General features: G+C 49.6%; 1 protein-coding gene across 1 annotated transcript; it reads right to left on the bottom strand.

Moving 5' to 3' along the window:
• Positions 1-1,414: 1,414 nt before the first annotated feature.
• On the bottom strand, positions 1,415-23,604 carry TMPRSS4 (transmembrane serine protease 4). The gene is made up of 12 exons (XM_052653041.1): positions 23,497-23,604; positions 21,084-21,117; positions 18,457-18,570; positions 15,634-15,786; positions 14,021-14,150; positions 10,846-10,947; positions 9,475-9,515; positions 6,109-6,268; positions 4,669-4,835; positions 3,443-3,541; positions 3,114-3,256; positions 1,415-1,636 (listed from the first exon to the last, which is right to left on the bottom strand). Exons 1-12 carry the CDS (start codon positions 23,602-23,604, stop codon positions 1,415-1,417), a joined length of 1,473 nt encoding a protein of 490 aa, XP_052509001.1.
• Between the last annotated feature and the right edge of the window lie 1,572 nt (positions 23,605-25,176).

Below are 25,176 nucleotides of genomic sequence, written 5' to 3'. Positions count from 1 at the left end.
AGGGGGCAGGAACATCATGGATCAGACTAGAATAAAAAAGACCAACAAATAAACTAGGTAATTTGAAATTGGACAAAATGGTGGCATGCAAAATTAATCCTTCTTTTCTGAAGCTCTTTGCTCCTCTCTCTACTCTTTAGAGGTCAGGAAGTCTCATAAGCCTTTCCATCCTCCTTTTTTTTTTTTAATTGGAGGATAATTGCTTTATAGCATTGCGGTGGTCTCTGCTGTACATTAATGGAATCAGTCATGATTATATATATCCCTTCCCTTTTGAGCTTCCCTCCCCCAATTCATTCCACCCCCTGCTGCTGCTGCTGCTGCTAAGTCGCTTCAGTTGTGTAGTCCCCAAAGACGGCAGCCCACCAGGCTCCCCCGTCCCTGGGATTCTCCAGGCAAGAATACTGGAGTGGGCTGCCATTTCCTTCTCCAATGCATGAAAGTGAAAAGTGAAAGTGAAGTCGCTCAGTCGTGTCCGACTCTTAGCGACCTCATGGACTGCAGCCCACCAGGCTTCTCTGTCCATGGGGTTTTCCAGGCAAGAGTACTGGAGTGGGGTGCCATTGCCTTCTCCTAGGTCATCACAAAGCACCAGGCTGAGCTCCCTGTGTTATACAGCAGCTTCCCGCTACTTCTCCGTTTTACACATGGTAGTGCATATATGTCAATGCTTCTTTCTCAATTTGTCCCACCCTCTCCTTCTCCAAATGTGTCCACAAGTCTGTTCGCTATGTCTGTGTCTCCATTTCTTCTCTGTAAATAGGTTCATCAGTACTATTTTTTCTAGATTCCATATATATGCATTAATATCTGATATTTGTTTTTCTCTTTCTGATTGACTTCTCTCTGTCTAAAAGGCTCTAGGTTCATCCACCTCACTACAACTGACTCAAATTCATTCCTTTTTAGGACTAATATTTCCATCCTCCTTCTTATCAGAATCTGGTCTCTGGAACGTGTCTGATAGCTGCATTTGATCAGAGAACAAGAGAATGGTAAAGCTGGGTGTGTTCTGTACAGTAAGGTATTTGCATTTAATGGGAGTCTCTGATCTAAGGAATTTCAGCTCTTAATGGTGAAATTCCAGGTTGTCACTTGCTGGGAATGAAGACTGCTGCTGCTGCTAAGTCACTTCAGTTGTGTCCGACTCTGTGTGACCCCATAGATGGCAGCCCACCAGGCTCCCCCATCCTTGGGATTCTCCAGGCAAGAACACTGGAGTGGGTTGCCATTTCCTTCTCCAATGCATGAAAGTGAAAAGTGAAGTGAAGTCGCTCAGTCGTGTCTGACTCTTCACGACCCCATGGACTGCAGCCCACCAGGCTCCTCCATCCATGGGATTTTCCAGGCAAGAGTACTGGAGTGGGGTGCCATCGCCTTGGGTTTAAAGGGGTATCTCAGAGCCATTAAGTCACTAAGGGTGGCTTGGAACCCACAGAGAAGAGGAAGGGAGGGAGGGTACAACAGCGAGGGCAAAGACGCTTACCTTCCGGACATTGGAGATCCAGTTGAGGTAGGCTGTGACCTTAGTGTATACTCCTGGGGTAGTAGGCCCCCCACAGCCATGGCCCCAGCTCACGATGCCCACCACTTGCCACCGGTCAGAGTGATACATCAGAGGGCCACCACTGTCGCCCTGTGAGAGAGGCCAGAGCAGAGGCTGCTGGGGAGGGTGGGCAGGGCTGGGGTGGAGAGGTGGGCTTCTCCACCCTCCCCTCCCTGCACTGGCCCATCTGGTCCCTGCTCTCCGGCGCCCTCTGCTGTTCCACCTTCACTTCCCCTGCTCATGCTGTTCCTGCAGCCTGGAATGCCCTTCGCTTTTGGGGCGAAAGGGTTCTGTCTGCGGTCAAGCAAGTTGTAGGTGTGCTGTTAGCCCTTTCTTGGAGATCTACAGCTCACACGAGCTTAGTGAGGGCTCTAAGGTGTCCTGTAGTAAGGAAGCCTGGTTATCTTTGTCTAACCTAGTGCGTGCTGAGTCGCTTGTCATGTCCGGCTCTATGTGACCATATGGACTGCAGTGCGCCAGGCTTCTCTGTCCGTGGGATTCTCCAAGCAAGAATACTGAAGTGGGTAGCCATTCCCTTCTCCAGGGGATCTTCCCGATCCAGGGATAGAACCCGCACTTCCTGCATTTCAGGCGGATTCACCTGGGAAGCCCATCTAACCTAGTAGTTTCCAGATTTATTGAACAATTACAGGAGGGCTTATTTCATGCTAGTCACTGTTCTAGATAACTGAGATCAATTAATGAAAAGAGAAAAGATCCTTGCCCTAAGGGAGCTTGGAATTAGATGGAGAGAGAGAGAGAACAAGCAAACTACAAAATGACATTTTCTTGTATAAAAAATGAGAGAGAGTGATAAGTGCACTTATTTGGGTGTCCTTCTTACCAGCTCTTATAGCCTCTGGGGCTTCATCCCTCAGAACCCAATAACTCGATAGCTGAACTGCCTGTGGAGTTGCTCACCCCCGCCTCCATTACCATGAATTCCCTGAGGGAAGACACGGTCCTCCAAGTTCTGCATCCACCTGACATCAAGTCATCAAGAGAGGCCTAAGAGATGCCTCTTGACTGAAGGAATTTAATGACTGAGAATGGGGGTGGGAGAAGGGTTTTGGGTTTTAATGAAAATAGTTCAGAAGATCCTCTGGGTTGGGATGTGAGAATATGTTCACGGACTGGCCAGGAGGATGGGCGAGGGGCAGTGCACTGGGGCTTATCCAGCATGAGATAGGTTTTCTCTAGAGTGGTTCAGCAGCTTGAGGACAGCTGTAGAGAAAACAGACCTGGGGTTCCTGCCTGCTAGGGGCTCATACTGTTTTAAGTGATGGGAAGTAAGAGCAGGTGGGGAGGGAAACATCATCTTTGTATGTAAAATGTACGTTTGAAATCTCTCTGCTCCTATCTGTCTGTCCATCCATCCATGCATGCATCCATCCTTATATCTTTCTCCCTCTCCCGCTTCCTCCCTTCATCACACACTGAGTCGCACACTGCGTGCCCACCGTATGCAAGGCTTCATGTGGGGGCATTCATCCTCTGAACTTTCTCATCTCTTCAGAGCAGACTTCCCCTGTCTCTGTAATTCCCTCATGATCCTTGGAGGCCGCACCTGGCAGGTGTCCACGCCACCCTCCGGGAGGCCTGCGCACATCATCGTCTCGGTGACCTCCCCCTGGTACGCATCCTCTGCGTTGCACCGAGTGCTATTGATGACCTGGACGGATCCCTGCTGCAGTATGTCAGACATCTTCCCTGGAGGTTGAAAACACACTCGCATTCCCATTCTCGCCTTCAAATCCCAGCCCAGGACAGTTCTCTGGGTTTCCTGGTACCTTGGTGCTTGGACCTCCAGGATGGGTTTTTCTAAAGAATGGTCCTTCTTCCCATCACTTTTGGGAGCTGCTCACTTAGTCCTGTGATCCTGAGCCTGGCACTTACCTCCGTTCTCTTCTGTAAATCCCCATCCAATGACCCAGAGTGGGGTGCCTGGAGTGAGCTCCTCGTCAGAGAAGGGCAGGCAGATGGGCCTGATTGTGCCTACCAGGAGCAGAGAGGAAGAGGGGACCCAAAGTTCAGGAGAGCCTGGCAGCTAAACCCTCTGTAAGGGTTAACACCAGGGTTTCCATAGCACATGTTCCATGGGATGTTAATAGGAGTAGCATGGGAAAAAAAAAAAAAAAGACTCTGTGGTCAAATAAGTTTAGAAAATGTGTTGGACTTCACTGGTGGTGTAGTGAATGGGAGCCTACCTGCCAATGCAGGAGACATGAGTTTGGTCCCTGGTCCAGGAAGATTCCACATGCCATAGAGCAACTAAGTCCATGAGACACAACTACTGAGCCCATTTGCTGCAGCTGCTGAAGCCCGCGTGCCTAGAGACCTTGCTCTGCAACAGGGGAAGCTATAGTAGTGAGAAGCCCAAGCACCGCAAGGAAGAGGAGCCCCTGCTTGCCACCCTGGAGAAAATGCTATGCAGCAATGGAGAACCAGCACAGCCAAAAACAAATAAATAATTTTAAATAAAGAAACTGTGAATCAAACACAACAAAACAAATTGGTAAAAAAAAAAACCCTCTCGTGTCATTAATATATTAATGTGTTCCAGGAAGAGAGCTATGGTATAAAAATGTTTTCCAAACTTATTTGAGAGAGGAGCCCTCTTGTACCCAAGGGACCCATGTTCTATGGAACCCACCATTGGAGATGCTGATCTAAATACCACCCAGTGTAAGCTTGAGTCATTGAACAGAGCTGGTCAAAGATGCTATGGGCTGCCTTAACAGTAAGAGTTGGTGTCCCTGGAGGAGAGCAAATGGGCCCAATGACCCTTTAGCAGGGAAACTGTGCAGGCTTTTGCACTGGTTGGGGTAGAGGATGGGCCAGGAGATCTTTTAGGTCCCTCACAACTCCAAGATTGGATGAATCTGTGATTCTCACTTGGGGTGCTCTATGTAGAGAAAACAGACATCAGAAGAATCTGGCAGGGGTCGGGTGTCAGTTAAGAGCTCGAGGAGGCCTCATGGCTTTCATGATGATAGGCTGATATACTTGCCAGAAACAATGGGCCCACTGAGGTCTTGAGAGGAGTAGTGATGTGCCCAAGGCCACTTAGTGAAAGAGCTCGTGGCAGAATGGGAGTTCTGTCCCCAGGCGCCGGCTCTCACCAGAGAATGTGAGCGGTAGCTGCAGCTTCACGAGGGCAATGTCGTGCTCTCTGGGGTGTGTGGCGTTCGGCTCAAGGATGAAGATCTCGGCCACAGGCAGGGATGGGGAGCTGCCCAGTCTGTCTGAGCCAGCCCTCACCTTCCAGTTGGGCACATCGAGATGCTTCCTGGGGGCAGAGACAGTGCGGTTCAGGTCTGAGCCAAGCATGAGGAGGTTTTGCCAAAGGCTAGGTCTCCAGGGCCCTGGGGAGTGGGGTGTTGCATGTCTCTGCCTTGGAGGGACATGATGGTGAGGGGTGCTGCAGAAGGGGCCATCTGAGGAATCACCTACTGCAGGTCAGATTCTAAAGACGGATTTTATTCTTCTCCCTGGTGAAACCTGCCGGAAGAAACGTATAACTGGAGGGCTGGGGAATAGGCTATGCCCAGTGCCTGAGCTCTGGGTCCTGACACTCTATCCTCTAGCGCACTTTACGGGTCTTGTTACTCATGTGGTACTTTCACTGTGCTCAGTTCTACTGTGTACAGTAAATCTCCCACATATGGAACCTTCAAGTTGAAGACTCTCAAAGATGGGAATGTGTGTTTGCATGTCCAATCATGTAAGTTCGTTAATGTGTCTGACTTTATTTGTAAAAGTTGGGTACCTAGGCTAACTTTGTTGAAGTTAATGAACCAATTGGACTTACAAACGTATTCTTGGAAGGTAACGCATTCATATGTAGGGAATTTACTGTGCTTGTCTTCTTCCTGACACCAGACACAGCTGAGTGCACAGGGGAAAAGTTTATAGCTTTTATCAGATTCTCTAAAAAGGTTAAAGATCACTGGCCTACACTGTGTGTCCTCTGAGGCAGTTATTGTGTCTACTGCATGAAGGCACATGGTACCTAGTAGGTACTCATAGATGGTGAATGAATGAACAGATGGATGAATGAAGGTGAAGAGGACCTAGAATGGGCCTTCTCCAGAGGTATGGGCAGGCCTCCCTCTGCTGGCTGGTAACAGAATACCTTTTTTTTTGTTTAACTTCTGGATATAATGAAGGAGTGGCATGGACCTCGGATTTGGAGCCAATTCTTGAAAGACCGGCGGAAAGGGAGAGAGTTCTCAAGCCTCCCTTGGAGTCCTCAGAGGCAGATGGGAAGTGCTTTTGTGCAGTGAGTGATGTAGGGGAGAGTGAGGACATGGGGTCTTTGCTGGCTTTCCCCCCGAAAGGGAAGAAGTCAGGCGTGGTGACTGGTACTCTCTGCTAAGACCCCCAAGGCCTAACAAAGGATGTCATGTCCAGTGTCTCATTAGGCAGCCACACCCTGGTACATGGTCTTCAGGGGGCAGGGAAGGGCTGGAGGGTATCAGACAACAGATTGGAGACAGAGGATCCAGGCGCTCCGGTTCCTCCACGGCTCTGACCCCAGGGGCTCCCCGTGTGCGCCTTACCAGAAGCAGTGGGCAGCCGTGAGGATCCAGTGCGGGTCTAGGATGCTCCCTCCACAGATGTGCTGTTTGTTGTACTGGATGCTGACCTGCCAAGGCCAAGAATCCACAGAGGCCTCCTTCCCACCCACCACCCGAGGGGCCTTCACGCTCTGTCCGCAGTCTGGACTCAGAAGGAAGGAGGAAGAAAGAAGGAGTCAGGCTCTTGGGGACTAGGGTTGTCCCCCGTAGAGCCCCTAGCCTATCCTGAGCGGGGTCCTTAGGGCTGGGAACAGGGGTGGGGGTAGAGGACCAGGCCAGTTTTGAATTAGTCACTGGGAGACACCGAGTGTCCCAGATTTCCCCCCAATCTCCATCTCCTTTTTTAGCTTCGGATGGAGTTTATACTGGGAATATAGATGTGTCCATTGTGCTGGAATTCGTGAGCTTGAAACTGAACGTGGACCCAAAGTCCTGCCCAGGGGTGTGTCCCCAGCTGCTCCCACTGAGTAACAGTGAACAGATGCTCACAGGCTGCTTTGGGATTGGAGAGTGGGAAGAAAGTTCCAGAAATGGATCTTCCCATCCCAAATACACCTTTCTCCAAGTCCCTTCCCCCTGCTCAGAGAGTCTCCCGATTTGACATCCTGTTCCCTCTTCCACATCCCACTCTCCTGGCTCTCACATCTGACTTGCGAACTCTTGTAAAAAAATCTCCGGTTCCACCTCTCCGCCCTGTTCCCAGCCTCTCCAATCCTTCTTGCAGTCACTGCCACAGTGATGGTTCTAAGGGGGAAAGGCCACCACCCTCTCTGGGTTTGTGCCTGGAAGGGGCTTGTGAAACACTTTCTAATTCCAAACACTGCTTTCTACACATCCCTCACTCCCGCACTCAAAGCTTCTTAGCATCCCTCTCCGTCTGTAGGGGAAGAGTTTAAACTCCTGCTCCTGGCAGCCTCCTGATATAAAATCGCTGTCTAGCCTAACCGATCTGCTGGTAGCTCCCTGAAAAGTCTTTCTGTTTTTGCTCCAGGAAGTCCCTGTCCCTGAGATGCCGTCTCCTCTTATGTTTATCTAAAGCACTGTTCATTCAGCTGGGAAGAGAGCACTGGCCAAGACAGAGAGACAGACCTGGTCCCTGCCCTCTTAGAGCCTACAGTTCATTCTGTGATGTTTAGCCTGAGCATTTTCTCCAAGTTGGCTGATCCCTGGGCATTTTCCTCTCCTGGCATTTTCACAGTCTGCCTGGATGTTGGCCAGCTTTCCTTGTTGTCGTAGTTTAGTCCTGTCTTCTCAACGAGACTGAAGCCTCCTCTAGGGAGGATCTGTGGCTTAAGCCTCGCTCTGACTTCAGAGCTGCTTAGCTCAGCACATCAGGTGCTCAGACCCCATCAGTAACTTGGGATCACATGATAATGGGTAAAAGTCTTAACATCCAGCAGGGATGCATCAGTCAGTTCAGTTGCTCAGTCATGTCCGACTCTCCGCGACTCCGTGGACTGCAGCACGTCAGCCTTCCTGTCCATCAGCAACTTCCGGAGCTTGCTCAGACTCGTTTCCATCAAGTCAGTGATGCCATCCCACCATCTCATCCCCTGTCATCCCCTTCTCCTCTTGCCTTCAATCTTTCCCAGCATCAGGGTCTTTTCCAGTGAGTCAGTTCTTCGCATCAGGTGGACAAAGTGTCGAGTTTCACCTTCAGTGTCAGCCCTTCCAATGAATATTCAGGAATTATTTCCTTTTGGATGGACTGGTTTGCTCTTCTTGCAGTCCAAGGGACTCTCGAGAGTCTTCTCCAACAACACAGTTCAAAAGCACCAATTCTTTGGCGCTCAGCTTTATTCATGGAGAAGGAAATGGCAACCCACTCCAGTATTTCGCCTGGAAAATCCCATGGACGCAGGAGCCTGGTGGGCTGCTGTCTATAGGGTCGCACAGAGTCGGACATGACTGAGCGACTTAGCAGACTTAGCAGCAGCTTTCTTCATAGTCCAACTCTCACATCCATACATGACTACTGGAAAAACCATAGCTTTGACTAGACGGACCTTTGTTGGTAAAGTAATATCTCTGCTTTTTAATATGCTGTCTAGGTTGGTCATAGCTTTTCTTCTAAGGGGCAAGCATCTTCCAATTTCATGGCTGCAGTCACCATCTGCAGTGATTTTGGAGCCCAAGAAAATAAAGTCTGTCACTGTTTCCATTGTTTCCCCATCTATTTGCCACGAAGTGATAGGACCGGATGCCATGATTTTGGTTTTTTGAAGGTTGAGTTTTAAGCCAGCTTTTTCACTCCCCTCTTTCACTTTCATCAAGAGGTTCTTCAGTTCCTCTTTGCTTTCTGCCATAGAGGTGGTGTCATCTGCATGTCTGAGGTTATTGATACTTCTCCTGGCAATCTTGATTCCAGCTTGTGCTTCATCCAGCCCAGCGTTTCTCATGATGTACTCTGCATATAAGTTAAATAAGCAGGGTGACAATATACAGCCTTGAATTACTCCTTTCCCAGTTTGGAACCAGTCCATTGTTCCGTGCATGCACACTACTGAACTGCAGGGATGCATCCACGCTGCTAAACTGCCAAGGCTGCGAGGGTGACCTTCCTCCTCTCAGGTGGTCCAGTTTCTGGCCATCTGCCAGGCTCAGCTTGGTTCTCCCATGAGGCTGGTGGGATGAGTGGGACCTCAGAGCTTGTTTTTCCTTCTGATTTTCTCTCAGAACTAGGGGCTCTCCCGGATTCTGTTGGGCTGTTGGACTAAAGGGCTTCTTGGGAAGATGAATTTCAGAGAGATCAAGTGAATTACCCATGGTCACACTGGAAGCCAGCGGGACGGGTGCTGTCCAGATCTCCTGATGTCCCCCCTGCCCTTCCGGCCCCATGCTGCTCACTCTGAGCATGTTAGTTGGGACTATTGCTCAGTTTGGCACTTCCTCCATGTGGCCTCACACCTCTCTCTTTGCTCAGCCATTAGCTCCTGAGGACAGAGGCCAGTTCTCTTAACCTATCTTCTACTTCCAGCTAGCATCTGACAGTGATGACGCATCTTAACTGTTCCGTGAATCTTTGCTAAACGGAATAAGCAAATGAGATTACGTGGGCCCTGGCCAGGGGTGAGAGCGGGTAGAGGCTTGGTCCTGCCCTTTCTGGTTTTCCTGCTCTTTCTTGGATCTCTGCCCACAACAAGTGTGGAGATATGGGTGGACAGTGGGAGGGAGTTCTTAACACTAACTACTTGAAGGAGTGTTCACCTACAAGCCCAAGGTCCAAGGAGTAATGTCTGGACAGAATAGAGTGACGTTTGGAGTCTGAGCGATTTAAGAACGAGGATGAAGGTCTTCCTGCTTATTGCTGGCCCAGGACCCAAACCCTCAGAGGTGGGACGTACTCACCAAGGCACTGCAGGGAAACCAGGGAACCTGAGAGACAGGGGCTGGAAAGGAGACACAGGCATCCTGTGGTTTTTGCTTGTCTTTTGGCTGGGAGGCAGGAACTCGGGTCTCCTGGCACTATTGATTCCAGTCCCCTCCCAGCACCCGGGAAATATGAAGCCTTGCCTGGTGGGGGCTGTATAGACAACGTGCTGGGCTGTACTTAGTTGTTCAGTCATGTCTGACTCTGTGACCCCATGGTCTACACCCTCCAGCCTCCTCTGTCCATTGGATTCTCCAGGCAAGAACACCAAGGTGGGTTGCCATGCCCTCCTCCAGGGGATCTTCCCAACCCAGGGATCGAACACAAGTCTCCTGCAATGCAGGTGGATTCTTTACTTTCTGAGCCACCAGAGAACCCCAAGAATACTGGAGTGGATAGCCTATCCCTTCTCCAGGGGATTTTCCCAACCCAGGAATCTCACCAGGGTCTCCTGCTTTGCAGGTGGATTCTTTACCAGCTGAGCCACTAGGGAAGCCCCATATAGACACCGTACTTCCACCCAATTCAGTGTGACTGAATGCAATTGGATTCCACACCCCTGCTGACAAGCATCTGCTATGTGCTGGGCCCTGCCTGAGTCACAGCCCACCCTGGGGCTCTTGGCAGCCTGAGATGGAAGAGAGCAGAGGCTGGACCAGTGTCTGCGGCACTGCAGGCTCTTCAAACAGAAGAGGAATGGGATTTTAGTGAAACTCCAGGCAAACAATCATTCTGCTCCTGCTGCTGCTGCTGCTGCTAGGTTGCTTCATTCTGCTCCTAGTCCTCTCCTTTCCAAGATTTACTCTTTGATGAATAAGCAGCTCTCAACAACCTCCCTGCATGCTAAGGAGACATCATTTTCTCTGTGGGGTGACAGTGTTCCTGTAGATGCCGGGCTCTGGCACAGGTGGTGGGCATGAGAACAGGACTGTGGCCATACAGCTGCTCCTCCGGAGAGTTAGAAATGCGGTGGGGGGTGGGGGCTACTCTGGCCTGGGTGAGTGGCAGGAAGGACAAAGTGGCCTTTGGAATCCTGCCTCTGGGGCTCAAAGAGAGCATAAGGCCATAGGAAACCAATTTGGTTTTCTTATTTGACTGATGAAAGTCCACCAGCATGTGGAGAGCTCACTTTGTCCGGCTGCCCATTGTATTAAGCCAAAGAGTCAACACAGAAAACCGCTCAGAAATGTGATGCTCTAGCTTTTGATATCGGACCGTCTGCCTGGCCAGGAGTTCTTGTTGTCTGGCTTATGTTCCCCTTGCTGCATCCATTCAGGGTGGTCTGGCTGCAATCCCAACGATGGCGAGCATGGGTGAGCTTTCTGGGCCAGAGGCGTCCTCTCACTTACCCACTTGAGTTTTGCACCTGAAGCTCCTGCAGGTTCTCTGTGATTTTGACAATGTCCAGATCTTGGGCTGGGCCAACGTCCACAGCTCTGAAGGTGGGTTTGCTGCTTGTGTTGGGAGGGAAAGGGAGAGAGTGAGAGACGTGAGCTGAGGCAGGAGCTCAGACCAAGGTGGTGGGAGTAGCCCCCACTCCCAGGAAAGGGGGCAGCGGAGGGAGCTGGGTGGGGCGTGGCAGGGGAGTGGAGGTGGCCTTGGTCAGCAAGTGCAGTGCCTGCTTTGCTAGAGGACAAAGGATGTTTCCTGACATCCAGGATTCAGTCCTGAGCACAGTGCTGACATGGACTTGCTTTCTTGGGCAGGGAAGACTGGTCCCGAGCCCAGAGCTCTGAAAAAATGTTATGGACACCCTTTTGTAACTCCCAGCTCTGTCCTTATTCCAAATGTCTCAGCTGTTTCTCCTGGTTCACAAGGAGGCAGATGAAACAAGTTAGCACCAACCCCTACGCTGGAGGGAACTAGAGGTGGACACTTCGTTCTCCAAACGAGGCATCTGGTCTGGACTTGGTAGTAGGGTACACTTACGGTCCCTTTGGAGGTGGGACAGGCCAAGATCAGGCTTCACATGCATTCAGACAAACAGCTCTCTCATTTGGATCACTATCCCTCTTTCTCTCCACAGATCCATGTTTGTCTTCTTTCAAACCTTGAGTACAAGCCTTCCTTCCTCCAGGAAGTCTTCCCTGATTAATCTCATCTTTCTGATTGTTGCTGTACTGAATGTGCCTCTTTCCCATCTCTCCTATCCTTCCCCATCCTTTATACCAGTCATGCTAGCGTAAGCTCTGTATGCAGGTTTGGGTCAACCTAAGACACTGGCTGACTGGCACTTTCTCACATGCCCACCCAGGAATCTGGCACTACCTGGATGACCCGGCCATGGCCCCTGAAAGGCTGGAGTCTAGCAGTGCCGGGTTTTGTGCTGAGAGCCCTCAAGCCTGAGATTCTTGTCCTGGCTCTGATGCTAGCTTGATGTGTGACCCTTGGCAGGTCACATTTTCTCTCTGGGTCTCTCTCTAAGCCTCAGTTTTCCCCTCTATAAATGATGGGTGGACCACATGATCTTCAGAGTCCTTCCCATCTTAAGCCATCTAGAGTTTTGTGGTCCTGGAACAAGAAGGCCCTCCTAGCCAGGGAAATCTGAGATACAGAAAGAGGGATCATGGTGGAAGTGGACATTCTCAGGAGAGTTAGCCTCTATTCACCAGTTACATCATGATGAAAAATTCTGATCAGCTTTGATCTTGCAGAGCCCAAGAGCAAGATGGCTTGATGCCTTAAAGAGCTTAGAAGGACAGAAAACCTAGGAGCCTTTTACCTTAAGAACCCCTGGAGACATCCTGGTTTCATAATCAAGCTGCAGCCTGCGCTGCTAGTACAGCTGACACTGCAGTTGGCTGGACTGCAGGAGGGAGGGGGAGGGGCTGCAGCCAGGAGGCCAGGCCGGGGTTGCTGTTGGGGGAGGGGTGACGCAGGGGCAGGGCTTGCCTTCCTAGCTCTCCTTGGAAATGAAGAGAGCAGGGTGTCCTTTCCAGAGGGGACTGCAAGTTGCACACCGTGGAGGGCAGAGAGCAGGAGAAACCTGGCAGCCGGAGAGCAGAAGGCACCAATAGTTCTGATGGATCGGTGATGTCTGTCTAGAGTACTTATTGAAAAAGGGGCTTGAGGCTGCTCTAGGGTTTGATGGAAGAGGATTCTGTGATTGACTGATGGATGATGTCTGCCTAGGATGTATCATTTCCACCTAGTCTCTGGGTCCAGTTTCTTAGAATCCTAAAATTTGGGGCCTGCCAGGAAGAGATTATCCCCTGTGCAGCTGAATGCATGGGTCCTTTTCTATCCTCTCCAGTTAGGCTCTGAGTGATCAACTGTCTCCCCTCTCCTCCTTTTACAGATGAAATCTCCACAAAAGAGAGAATAATCCAACCTAGAAACAGATATAATTCTGACACCCAGGAATTAGGGGGTCTTGGGCACACGTTCCAGCCCTCTTGCTCCCAGCTACTATCCGATCAAGTTATTCATCTTCTTTGAACCTAGTTACAAAACATATAGAATAATAACTACCATTTCGGTTTTTGCCAAGATCAAATGAATATAAATATGCAATGTTAATTACCTTTCTTATAAGTATACTTTTTCATCCTTAATTACCCTTCTTATAACTGTATACTTTTTCATACTTTTTAAAACTGCTTTTGAAATTTGCTGAGAGAGCTGAGATCGCTGATGAAACCCCAGTGAGATCAGGTTCATTTAAACTAAATTTTAACCAGTAGGGCTTTGAATAAATAAATAAGATTTTTTTGTATTCTGGGGCAGGGACGGCATCTTGCCAAACCAAGAAGAAATGAGGGTTGAGGAGTAAAGGAAAGGATGGGATTATAAAGGAGCCTGAACTGTGTGTGGGGGTGGGGATGGGGGTGAGGGTGGGGGAGGGGTGGGGCAGATATTCTCTCTCATAACCATGCTATGAGGTTGGCATTGCTTCTCCCATTAATTCTTTTTTAAAATTAATTAATTAATTTGACTGTAGGCTTCCCAGGTGGCTCAGTGGTAAAAGAATCTGCCTGCCAATGCAGGAGGCACGGGTTCGATCCCGGAGTTGGGAATATCCCCTGAAGGAGGAAATGGCAAACCACTCCAGCTGCCTAGGAAATCCCATGGACAAAGGAGCCTGGTGGGCTATCCATGGGGGTCACAAAAGGGTTGGACATGACTGCACCACTAAGCAACAACAACCAGATCTTAGCTGTGGCATGCGGGATCTTCAGTCTTCATTATGGCACGCAGGATCTAGTTCACTCACGAGAGATCAAACCTGGGTCTCTGCACTGGGAGCGCAGAGTCTTAGCCACTGGACCACCGGGGAAGACCCCCACCCCACCCCCCGCATACCTCTCCATTAACTCTTCAACAAACTGAGGCTTACAAGATTTAACTTCATGCTGCTTGTAAGGAAAGTGTTTCAAAAGCAGTTGTCTGACTCCAATACCTACAATCTTCAGGAAAGAGAGAGGAAGGGGGAGGGAAAGCGGGAAAGGGGAAAAGAGGAAGGAAGAAAGAGAGGGAGAGAGGTCATGGGGTGAGGTGACAGCCACCGGACCTTGGGCTGGGTACCTGTCATAGCCCATCTGCCGACAGGCGGTCTTGGCCAGAGCTTCTGTGAAGCTGTCGAAACAGGCGGAGGCCCAGTTCTTCGTGGCGGGGTTCAGCACCTGCAGGGTGGATCGGTCCCTGGAGAGGCGGACTGGGAGGGAAGGAACCCGGGTCAGCTCAGGGCAAGGGCTCATCTCCCACAGAATTCATCATGTGACCAGCCCGAACCGGTGGTCCAGACCCTGCCAGGAACCGGGGAGCCTCACAGAACATCAAATATTTCCACCTCAAGGGGAGTTCCTCTTTTGGCTTTGCCTGACTGAGTCTTGTTCTGACAGGAGCTAGGGTGACCAGATGTCCTGGGAATAATCTCCATTTTGACTTTTGCCCTAGCATAATTATTAATAGCTCCCCTTTCACTTTTGAGCTTCCCCTGTGGCTCAGCTGGTAAAGAATCTGCCTGCCATGTAGGAGACCTGAGTTCAATCCCTGGGTTGGGAAGGTCCCCTGGAGAAGTGAAAGGCTACCCACTCCAGTATTCTGGCCTGGAGAATTTCCTGGACTGTGTAGTCCATGGGGTCGCAAAGAATCGGACACAACTGAGTGACTTTCACTTTGTAGATGTATTTGCATATATACATTTGATGGTTGTATTACAAGGCCTTCGTACCCGTGGTTCACACAAGTTCTCTAGTCTGGGAAAACTACTCAAAGAGGAACTTTGCTCTTTTTTCCATGTAAGGTCAGAGAGGGGTAGGTGAGTGAGAATTGCTATTGGCAGCAGGGTGGCAAGGCTCACAGGCATTTGATTTCTTATTTAAAAAAGGAGCAAATACACAGGATGTCATTCAGCCTTGCCCTATAAAAGCCCCCATCACCTGTGTCCTGGGCTGTCTTTTCTTTGCAGAGCCCAAGTACTAGGTGGATCAAGCTGGATTAACCCAATCCAAGGAAGAACATGGGTTTTTATGTAAAAACCATCCTTTGAAGGACCTAGCTCAGTTTTGTTCCATAACGTGTTACAATAAACACTTCTATAATGAATAGACACCCCTGGTGGCTCAGACGGTAAATAAACTGTCTGCAATTCAAGAGACTGGGTTTGATTCCTGGGTCAGGAAGATCCCCTGGAGAAGGAAATGGCAACCCACTCCAGTATTCTTGCCTGGAGAATCCCACAGACAGAGGAGCCTCGCGGACCATAGCCCATGGGGTTGCAAAGAATCAGAAATGATTGAGCAACTAAGCACACACGCAAAATAAACAGAAGAATCAATAGCTGGCTAGTGGCCGTATGGTCTCCTTGTAGTCCCTTTGAAATAATAGGTGTCAGAGAAAAAAGGGAACTCCCCAGGGTCATTTAATTCAGCATCCAGGTGCAGCAGGAATGGGGAAGGCTCAGTTACAACTTCCTGTCCCCTCTGGTCCACATTTGTTCATCAAAATATACTGAGTGTTTGCTACACGTGAAGTATCGGGGATCCAGTAGATAAGACATGATCCTGCTTTTAAGACTCTTATAATCGGGAAGGAAGCTGACTAGGCAGGCGCCAGATGCTGTGCAGTGGACCAAGAGGACCTGAGCCAACTTCCTGCTCTGCCCACTCCCCTGGCCCCTTGGCCCCTGGACTCACCTGCCACTGGAAGTCCATCGGGGAGTTTCTTGACGCAGTACTGCTCATCCTCCCCCAAGGCACAGTCCTGGTGGCCATCACACACCTGTTCCCTTGGGATGAAGAGGAGGGGCTGCCCACAGATGAAGAAATAATTGTCCAGAATCACCTTGACTGGAAGGCAAGGGCAGGGAAGGGCAGAGAGGGCTGATGGTCAGGCAGGCAGCCCGGGGCAGGAGAGGCTGTGTTTCCCTGAAAACCTGCTGGGCCTGGAGACAGGCAGATATGGGTTCCAGGCCCACTTCTGCCACTTAATGACTGGTGTCCTCAGTCTTCTCCTTTGTAAAGTGGAGATAATAACACCAGTCCCCATCCCTAAAGATGGCTGAGGAGTCTATCAAGATCACGTGTGAGGAGCAACTCAGAAATAGCCCCACTCGCTTCTCAACCCCAAGTACACAGGGCCTCTGGGGACGGAGGAGACAGCACTGGGCCCGGAGTCTAAAGACCTGAGAACTGGCTCTGCCACCTCCTGGGGGATTTTAGACTAATCCCTTGCCCTTTCTGGGCTTCACAGGGTTGTGGAGAATGAACGCTCAGTGGGCTGGTGGTTGTGAAAGTGTCTCATCGCTATCAGGCGCATTTCTAGGATGAGGTGTTTTTACCTGGGGTTGAAAGACCATTACGAGGTTGGCGTTTTGCTTGCTTTGTCTGCAGCCTCCTGCCTTCAGTCTATTGATCCTTCTCTGTCTTGGATGATGGGACGGAGTCTAGTGTTTTTAAGTCCTCAGGAAACAGATATTTCCATACTTTTCCAAACTCTCCCAGCTCCTCCTGTCTAACTGAACTCTCCTTTGGCCTGAAGCTCTCCTGGACAGCCTAGCATCACCCTTGAGTGGCCCTCAGAGTGATGGAAACAAGTGTCATGATGGGCCTGCTCATTGCTGCTAACAGCTTTCCGGGCATTGTCACCCGGAGTCCTGACAATAACTTTAGGAGGTAGGTGCTATCATTAACTCACATTACAGACAATGATATGGAAGTTTAGAGAGTTAGGGTTTATTTCCCAAGCCACATGCACTTAGGTGGAGCCAGGATTTCAATTAGTCCGTCCAGCTCCAAAGCTCTTTGCTGCTTCTCCCAGCCTTCCCTATAGGAGCTTAAAATGTGACTTCTTGGTCCTGATGCTCTTGCTTTGAGAAGTAAGGGAGAAGGAGTAGGTCAGATATTTCCTCGACTTTCAGGGTTTGGTTCGTGGTCAGGAACCAGGGTGAGAAAGGGTCAGTCCTGCCTCCTGGGGGAAGCCAGGATACAGTGTCACCAGTCGAGCCCCCAGAAACCAAATGTTGTTGGAGCCCAGCCCAGGAGGGAAGTTCAGGTTACTGATTCTAGTTGTAGAACCTGGGGGCCCCGGGCTGGAAGTCACTCAGGACCTTCTGGGACAAGGAAAGCCTGACTCTAAATCCTGTATTAGTACCTGCCCTGGCTCACCCTGAACCTGGCCCTGTCTGCTCTCTCCACTATGACGGGGCACATGGTCAGAGAAGGTAAGCTCATCTTACTATTAGTTTGAGCCAAACAGGCTTAGGACAACAAATCTGCTGATGCCCACCACCACTCTTGGGTCAGCCAAGGTCTAAAGGTTTTGGGTTTATCTGCATCTCATGTCCCAGTGGGGCACTCAGGATGGGTGATGTTTATGTCTTGGATCTGCATTTCCACCACCACGAGGTGGAAATGGACCTACTCAGTTGGGGGCCTGATTGTCTGTCCTGGCCCCTCAACTGCCATATCCCCCTTCTCTGCCTCAGTGCCCAAGGGGAGATTGAGGGGTTGGACCAGATGAGCTCTGAGTGTCCTCCGATGAGGTGGAGGCTGCCCCAGCTGTCCTGGCCTGGTGAGCAAACACATGGCCTTGACCGCAGCCCTACACACTGCATGATGACCTCCACTTTTGCACAGCCTAGTTTTTAATCCAAGTACTTTACACACATTACCTCATTGGTTCTCTGATATCCCTCTGATGAAGATAGGATATTTTACAGACGAGGCAACTGAGGTTAAGAGAGGTTGGGAGACTTACTCAAGGTCACACAGCACCAAGAACGGGCAGCACCGGGATCCCCATCCCAGGTGCCTTGAGTGCTAGTCAGGCCCTCTTGGCCCTACTTCCTGGGTGAAATCTGTGGTCAGTACCCTGCTTGGCCATGGTGGGGGGGTGGAGGTGAGGGCTCAGTCGTAGGATGGGGTGTGGGGGAGGCTGAGAGGGACAGGCTCTGGGAATCAGGGCTTGCTTGATTCCCTCATCTTTGGCCCCAGAGTGGCCTGCTTGGATGACACTGGGTCTTAGGCTCCAGCCATGGTGAAGCCAGAGCTCAAGATGGGGCGAGGCACTGCCCTCTTGGGCATCTTCCCTAATGCCTCTTCCTTCTTCCCCTCCTCACAAGCAGACATGCTCCGTTCCTCCAGCCCCAGAGCTGCCAGAATTCACTCAGCTTTCAGTCTGCAGACCTGGGAAGGAGGAGGCTGGGGGCGCTGCTGCTGCACAAATTGCCTGATTAGGTTTGTAACTGGTGCAAACTGTGCTTTCCCGGCAGAAGGAATCATCTGGGACAGAATCCATCTGGCATAGACTGGGGCGGAGTTCATCTCCCCTCCACTGCAAGAGGAAGGCTTCGTTCAAAGCAGGGGTGGATTCAGCTATATGCACATCACCTCCCCTTGACTCTGCTGGGGTGGAGGGGGGAGGGTGGGCAGTGCTGGGAGGTGAGGGCAGGGGAGGGATGGGTGGGAGCTACCCCTTGCTGGAGTGAGGTTGGAGCCCGGGTGGGGGCTGGAACTTACTGAGGATGGCCACCACGACGATGGTTGCCAGGCTCAGCACTGCTGCGATGATTGGGATCCCCACTTTTTTGAAGATCTCCAATGGGGTGCGGGATTTGCCCAAGGGGGAGACATCTGTAGGGGGAAGGAAAGAGCAGTCAGCCCTCAGAGGCTGCCCCTGCCAAGGGCTACAGCCTCCCCACCCTCCGGCCCCAGGAAAATTTTGGGGATAGTTTTGTTTGGTGCTGGGGTTATTCCTGCAGACTAGGCTCAGCTTCCTCAGCGCGTGGACCCCCGCCTCCTTTCACTTACCCGGGCCTGTGCATCTTTCCCGGTGCTCCTCCCGCCGTGGCCCCTGTCCTGGGATGTTTTACCCTGTCCAGTCTGACCTGCATCTGCCCCAGGAGAGGCCCGTCCCTTTCCCTTTACTATCACGTGACCTCTTTCCTGGGCTTCCCAAGCGGCACCAGTGGTAACGAACTTTCCTGTCAATGCGGGAGACGTTAAGAGACGGTATTCAATCCCTGGGTTGGGAAGATGCCCTGGAGAAGGGCATGACAACCAACTCCAGTATTCTTGCCTGGAGAATCTCATGGACAGAGGAGCCTGGCGGGCTACAGTCCACAGGGTTGTAAAGAGTCGGACAGGACTGAGCATGCGTGCAGGCATCCTCTTTCCTGGGTTAACTTTCGACCAGACTGTAAGCTCCGGGTGTGCAGAGGCTGCCAGTACAGTACGAGCTTGTCCAGTCCAGTGTGCTTTGTAGCACAGTCGTGTCCGAGTCTTTGTGATCCTACGGACTGTAGCCCTCCAGGCTCCTCTGTCCATGGGATTCCCCAGGCAAGAATTCTGGAGTAGGTTGCCATGCCCTCCTCCAGGGGATCTTCCTGACCCAGGGATTGAACCTGAGTCTTTTAATGTCTCCTGCGTTGACAGGTGGATTCTTTACCACTAATGCCGCCTGACAACAGAGTAGGTTATTAATAACGTTAGTAGGTGTTGTTTTACAAGTTCCAGCAGTGAGTATTCAAAACTGTCCTCTTTCCTGTGGCCGTGGACATGGAGACATTTTGCTCCTTCATTCATGTGCAGTTTCTTCATTGAGCACTTACCTCTGGGGATTCAAGGTTGGCTGGTTTTCCCAGAAGTCCTTATTGGGAATTCTTTGATGAGTTCCCTTGTCCAGGGCCCAGTGTCTCTGCCTCCCTGATGTTCTCATGGAGAACATCATCATGAAGGGAAGGGTTTTCTTGGTTTATAGTCTGTAAAGTTTACTCTTGATAAAGTTAACCAACCCTCTGACCTGTGAACTGCATCCCTGCCTGCCTCAGTTCCTTCAGCCTGTCAGCCATCTGCTGCTAGACAGAGCCTCCTAATACTTTGCTTTCATCCTGTTATGTCCCTGCTCCGGAACCCACAAGGGCTCCCCAAGACTTCCGTAGCTGGACCACACTCTTCTCTGGGCTTTCAAACCCAGTGTAATTTGGCCTCCTCTCCCGGTCCGATGGATTCCCACTGCTAGCCCTCACCAGCCCCCGTTCCACATGAACAGGTTCACTCCCTGGTCCTTGCACAACCTGTAATCGCTCTTGACTTCAGAATTGTCACTTGGCACAGATTTCTCCCTCCCGGGCTCCCTTAATTGTTTTCTGGTTTGGCAGTTCCCAGGCTTACTCAGGTGATGGAGCACTTGTATGTCTGGTGTTCTTTGGGGATGCCAGGGAATACTGATATGTTAAATTACAAAGTAGAAACTAGGCATCATTTACCTGCTGAAGATTGTATTGTTTGTGATCTTTATTAACCCATGACCCTGAAATAATAAGCTGTCAAAGTAAGTGGGTTTGGTCATTTCCTTATGAACCTGTCATATTAATATTTGTTCTCTGCTCAATTTTTTTTTTTTTTTGGCTGATCCAGGCTATCAGGCATAGGTATCAATAATTTAAGGAAATGGAATAAGAGGGAAAAAAATCCCTCTATATTTGGGAAGACTTTATCTATTAGCTCCTTTTTCTGCTGTAAGTCAGGCAAATACTGCTATTTCCATTTTATATGCTATTTTTTGCTTTTATTTTTTTACAATTTAATTAAACAAGTTTTTGGCATGTGGGATCTTAGCTCCCGGACCAGGGATCAAACTGGCATCCTCTGCAGTGGAAGTATGGAGATTTAACCACTGGACTGCCAGGGAAGTCCCTCCCATTTTCTATTTTACTAGTGAAAGCACTTTTGTTCAGGTTGTTCCTCAGCAGCATGGTCAGACTGTAAACTTCATGAGGGCAGGGACATTAGCTGTTGTATTTATGCTGTAGCTCAACGTCCAGTCCAGGGCCTGGCCCATGCAGGCTGTCACAGTATTGCTGAAGGAATGAGAGAATGAGGAACTGAATGACTGAATTAGAGAATCACTGCCACTGGGGTTTTAGGTTTGTTGGTCCTTTCTCCCGAGACTGTGCCTTCTACTTGTATTAATAGAATGAATCCTGGAGGTCACACTTGCTCAATAAATGTTTGTTGAATGATGGATGGGTGTCTTCTGTAGCATTTAGCGCTTGGAGGTGGTGGTGAGGGTAAGAGGGGTTTAGTATCTACTTGGTAACTGATTGAGGCCGAGGTAGACAAAGGAAAGCCAGACCTGAGCTTACCGAGGCTGTTCAGGGGTCGATTGATCTCAGGATCCTGTAATTGAAGGAAAAATAGTCAGTGAGTTAAGTGAGGGAGCCTTTTAAGCTGGGGCTATGAACTGAGCGAAGGGCTTTTACGTATGTTCTCTTTTCCCTGTTAAGTCTAAGCTGGAGGTCTCCATGATGTATAAATAATTGGTTCAAAATATGAAAATTGGTTGTGCATTCAAATGACCTGGTACAGCAGGTTTACTAGTGGTAGCAGCTAGTTATCAATCATAGAAGCAACTGGCTGCTGGGCTATTGAGTGTTTTACTGCGTTTCTAAGATGATTTTGCTTGCTTTTATGTTTTTGTCAATCATTTGTCTACTTTTATGGATGATATAATTCTATAGAAACTTGAACAAACACTTCAAAAAAGGAGATGCTTCCATGGCAAATTAAGTGCCAAAAGATGCTTGATATCGTCACTCATCAGCCTAATGTAAATTATTTTTATTATTTTTACCATGCCACACGGCCTGTGGGATCTTAGTTCTCTGACCGGGAGTTGAACCTAGGCCCTCGGCAGTGAAAGTGCAGAGTCCTAACCACTGGACCACGGAGGAATTCCAGGCCAATGTAAATTCAAAGCGCAACGAGCCATGTCTACACAGACACCAGAGTGGCTAAAATTAAAAAGCCTGACAGTAACAAGTGTTGATGAGAATGTGGAGCTGTTGGAAACCTCATACACTGCTGCTGTGAGTGTAAATTGCTACTAATATTTTGAAAAAAGGTTTAGCTGAGTTTACTAAAGCTAAATAAATGACTCTTCTATGATTCTATGACCAAGAATTAGGGCCAAGAGAAATGAGTACATTTGTTCCACAAAACACCTGTATAGAAGTCTTTGTACTACATCCAAAAGTCAATCACTGGTGGAATAGATAAGTAAGTTGTGGTATATTCATATAATGGAATATCATGCAGCAATAGACAAGAATAAACCAGTGCAAAATGCAATGACAACATGGAGTAATCTCAAAGACGTAATAATAATAAAAAAGAAACTATAGACACAAAAGAGTATCATTTCATATATATGATTAAAAGGTAAAGGTAATCCATGGTGATAGAAAGCATAACCGTGATTATAATGAGGGTTATTGGAAGGAGCACAATGGAGCCTTTTGGAATGTTGGAAAACTGGATCTTGATCTAAGTATTGATTACATGGGGGTATATTGTTGTTCAACCACTAAGTTGTGTCCAACTCTTTTGCAACCCCATGGACTGTAGCCTGCCAGGCTCTCTGTCCATGGGATTTCACAGGCAAGAATACTGGAGTGGATTGCCAGTTCCTTTTCCAGGGCATCTTTCTGAGCCAGAGATTGAACCTGAGTCTCTTGCATAGCAGGCAACCTCTTTACCACTGAGCCCCCATGGGTAAAAATTCATTGAGTTGTATGTTTTAGATTTGAGTAGTTTACTGATCATATATTATACTCAACAGAATAAACAGAAACAAAAAGCAACCAGGACACTAAAATATTTCTTCAAGTGTAGTCTTGACAACACACATACAAAAATACGTACACAATGACTCTCACGCAAAGTACTTGCACCCTTTCCTGCAATGCAGAGGCTAGGGGAGGGTGCTGCCTAAGTTCGTGCTTTCCTGCCAGCTGTAAACTCTCTTTTCTTTCTTCCTTTTCCTTGTCCTACACGTGACCTGGAGCCCCTGGGCAGGGCGAGGTCTAGGTCTCCACCCCGGGGCTCACCTGCCCACTGGCTGAGGTCACAGCCATTCCAGGGCAGGTGGGGAAGCTTCAGGTCCCTGGACATTTCCAGCTGAAATTTCCTGAGTCCCACTGGGGATTGAGAGGGACTCTTCTAGTGCCTCGGTTGTGTGTGTGTGGGAGGTGATCTAGATTAGAAATTGTGGGGTCCCTGGGAGCTGCCTGCTCTCATGGCAGACACAGTCATTGGGAGAAGGAGCTTCTTCTTTTCTTCCTCAACTCTGTGGTCTGCTGTGGGGACGTGCCTGGCTTTGCCCTGTGGGGGCACTACGCCACGGGTAGCTGGGGGATGCAGCAGAGATGGCCAAGGCTCTGCAGGGACCAAGTTGGAACATGGGCTCTGCCTCCTATTAACTGTGAGCCTTTGGGCAAGATACTTAACCTCTCTGAGCTTTAGGTGTCCCCTCGGTAGAGTGGGGAAAATGACACCTGCGTCATAGTGCTGCCGTGAGATATCTAGCGGGAAGTGCCTAGTTCACAAAGCAGCTTCCTTCCGGGCCCTTCCTCCCTGTGCCCCCAGACACTTGGCCCAGGAATCTACCCAGGAACTCTCCAGTCGGTGATCTCTATTTCTTATTGCCTTTGCCTTTAGTGCTTTGAATCTGGCTTGTACCTAGAAGAGGCCCAGTAAATGACTGCTAGAATTCTGGGCTCTGTACTGTAGCTTCTTCTGGGCCGTCTCTCCTCCACCATCACCAGGACCTGCATCAGCAGCTACTTCCAGGATGAAGATGAGAACAAATCCGGTGACTCCCTCCATTTTGGTAGCTACAGAGTCAGGTGATGTTACCAACAGTAATCTACACACGATCAGCAAAGCTCTTTTGTCTAATTCAGTCTAATACAAAGGTGAAAAGAAATAACACTTGTCTGATAACCAGAGTGGTTCAATAGCTAAGTATTAAACAAATATTTGTTGAGGGTCTGTGTTGTACCAGGCACTGCTCTGGGAGCTGTGGATTTAAAGACAAATGAGAAATAATTACAGCAAGGATGGGAGAAGTGCCAAACAAGATATGCGGGACCCTGTTCTTGAGAAGCTTGTATCCTGGGGTGAGGAGGGGGTGGGGGAGTCAGGGGGAGAGTAGGGGAGGGTAGGGGAGAGCTGATCATCAACAGATAAACCCAGAGAGAGTTGGGTGCTATGTGGAGAGTAATGTGGGTGATGGGAGACAGTACCTGGTTGTGTGCTGAGAATGGGAGCTCTAGGGAAGGGATCAGCTTAGGGAGGGCCTCTGGTCTGAGGCTTGAATGACCGGAAGTTGCCAGGTAGGCAGGAATAAGCTTGGTGCTGGAAGAACAGAATGGAGATCAGGGTGGCTACAGCAAGGAGGGATAAATAGACAGTTGGTGAAAGATTCAACTGTGCTTCGAAGATAAAGGCAATGTGTGTGTGTGTTCAGTCGCTCCGTCAAGTCTGACTTTTTGCAACCCCCTGGACTGTAGCGCGTCAGGCTCCACTGTTTATGGAATTTTCCAGGCAAGAATACTGGAGTGGGTTGCGATTTCTTCCTCCAGGGGATCTTCCTGACCCAGGGATTGAACCCGAGGTGACCTCAGTTTCTTGTGTCTCCCGTGTTGGCAGGCAGATTCTTTACCAATGTGCCACCTGGGAAACCCCTGAAGGCAATGTGTGCTTAGCCACTCACTCATGTCTGACTCTTTGAGACCTCGTGGGCCTGTACCCACCAGGCTCCTCTGACCAGGGGGATTCTCCAGGCAAGAATATGCAGTGGATTGCCATGCCCTCCTCCAGGGCCTAAAGGCAATTGGCCTTACTCATAGATTGAATGCTTTGGGGTTTTTAGTGAACAGACAAGAGGGTATACGCTGAGATGTGGAAGGCTATGGGAGGGGCAGTTTGGAGGGATATCAAGAGCATCCAGGTGGTGGACAGTCCCCCATCAAGTCCTCCTTTTTCACAGAGTCTGCCTGCACATAAAGGTCTGCATTGATTGAAGCAGGTAGGTCGAGTTTCTTTTGTTTATTATTTCAACAAATATTGACTGTTTTCCTTTGGTGGGTCCAGAATTGTGCTAGAAGCTCAGAGAGGGCAGGAACAAAAGAGGCCTTCAGCCTGTTCTTGCTGGGACCTTGAATTCCTCATCTCTGAACTGAAGTGACCTCGGTACCCTGGGCTAATATGCTTTCTGTTGCTATCAACCGAATAGTGGTCATTATACAGAAAAGCCTTACCTTGTAGAAAACAAAAGAAAAATGGGGAGAAAAGCCTGCAAACTAGAACGATAGAGGCTGCGGTTGTTTTGGTCATGACTGTACCCCTGGTGTCTCCTACAATGCCTGACACACTCTGTGTATTTAATAAATCTTT

The sequence above is a fragment of the Budorcas taxicolor genome, chromosome 15, assembly GCF_023091745.1.
Source record: "Budorcas taxicolor isolate Tak-1 chromosome 15, Takin1.1, whole genome shotgun sequence".
Classification (NCBI taxonomy): Eukaryota; Metazoa; Chordata; class Mammalia; order Artiodactyla; family Bovidae; genus Budorcas; species Budorcas taxicolor.
Note: the sequence above shows the minus strand (reverse complement) of the source record. Positions and strands in the feature narration are given on the sequence as shown.

Bases quoted from the DNA above. Each gene is read 5' to 3' on its own strand.
- TMPRSS4 (XM_052653041.1), bottom strand. From the start codon at position 23,604: ATGGAGGGAGTCACCGGATTTGTTCTCATCTTCATCCTGGAAGTAGCT. The intron at 9,516-10,845 runs GTAAGTGAGAGG...TCTCCTTTCCAG, and splicing joins CAGGTGCAAAACTCAAGTGG to CCCCTGTCTCTCAGGTTCCC. The intron at 1,637-3,113 runs GTGCGGCCTCCA...CCTCTCTCACAG, and splicing joins GTGGCGTGGACACCTGCCAG to GGCGACAGTGGTGGCCCTCT.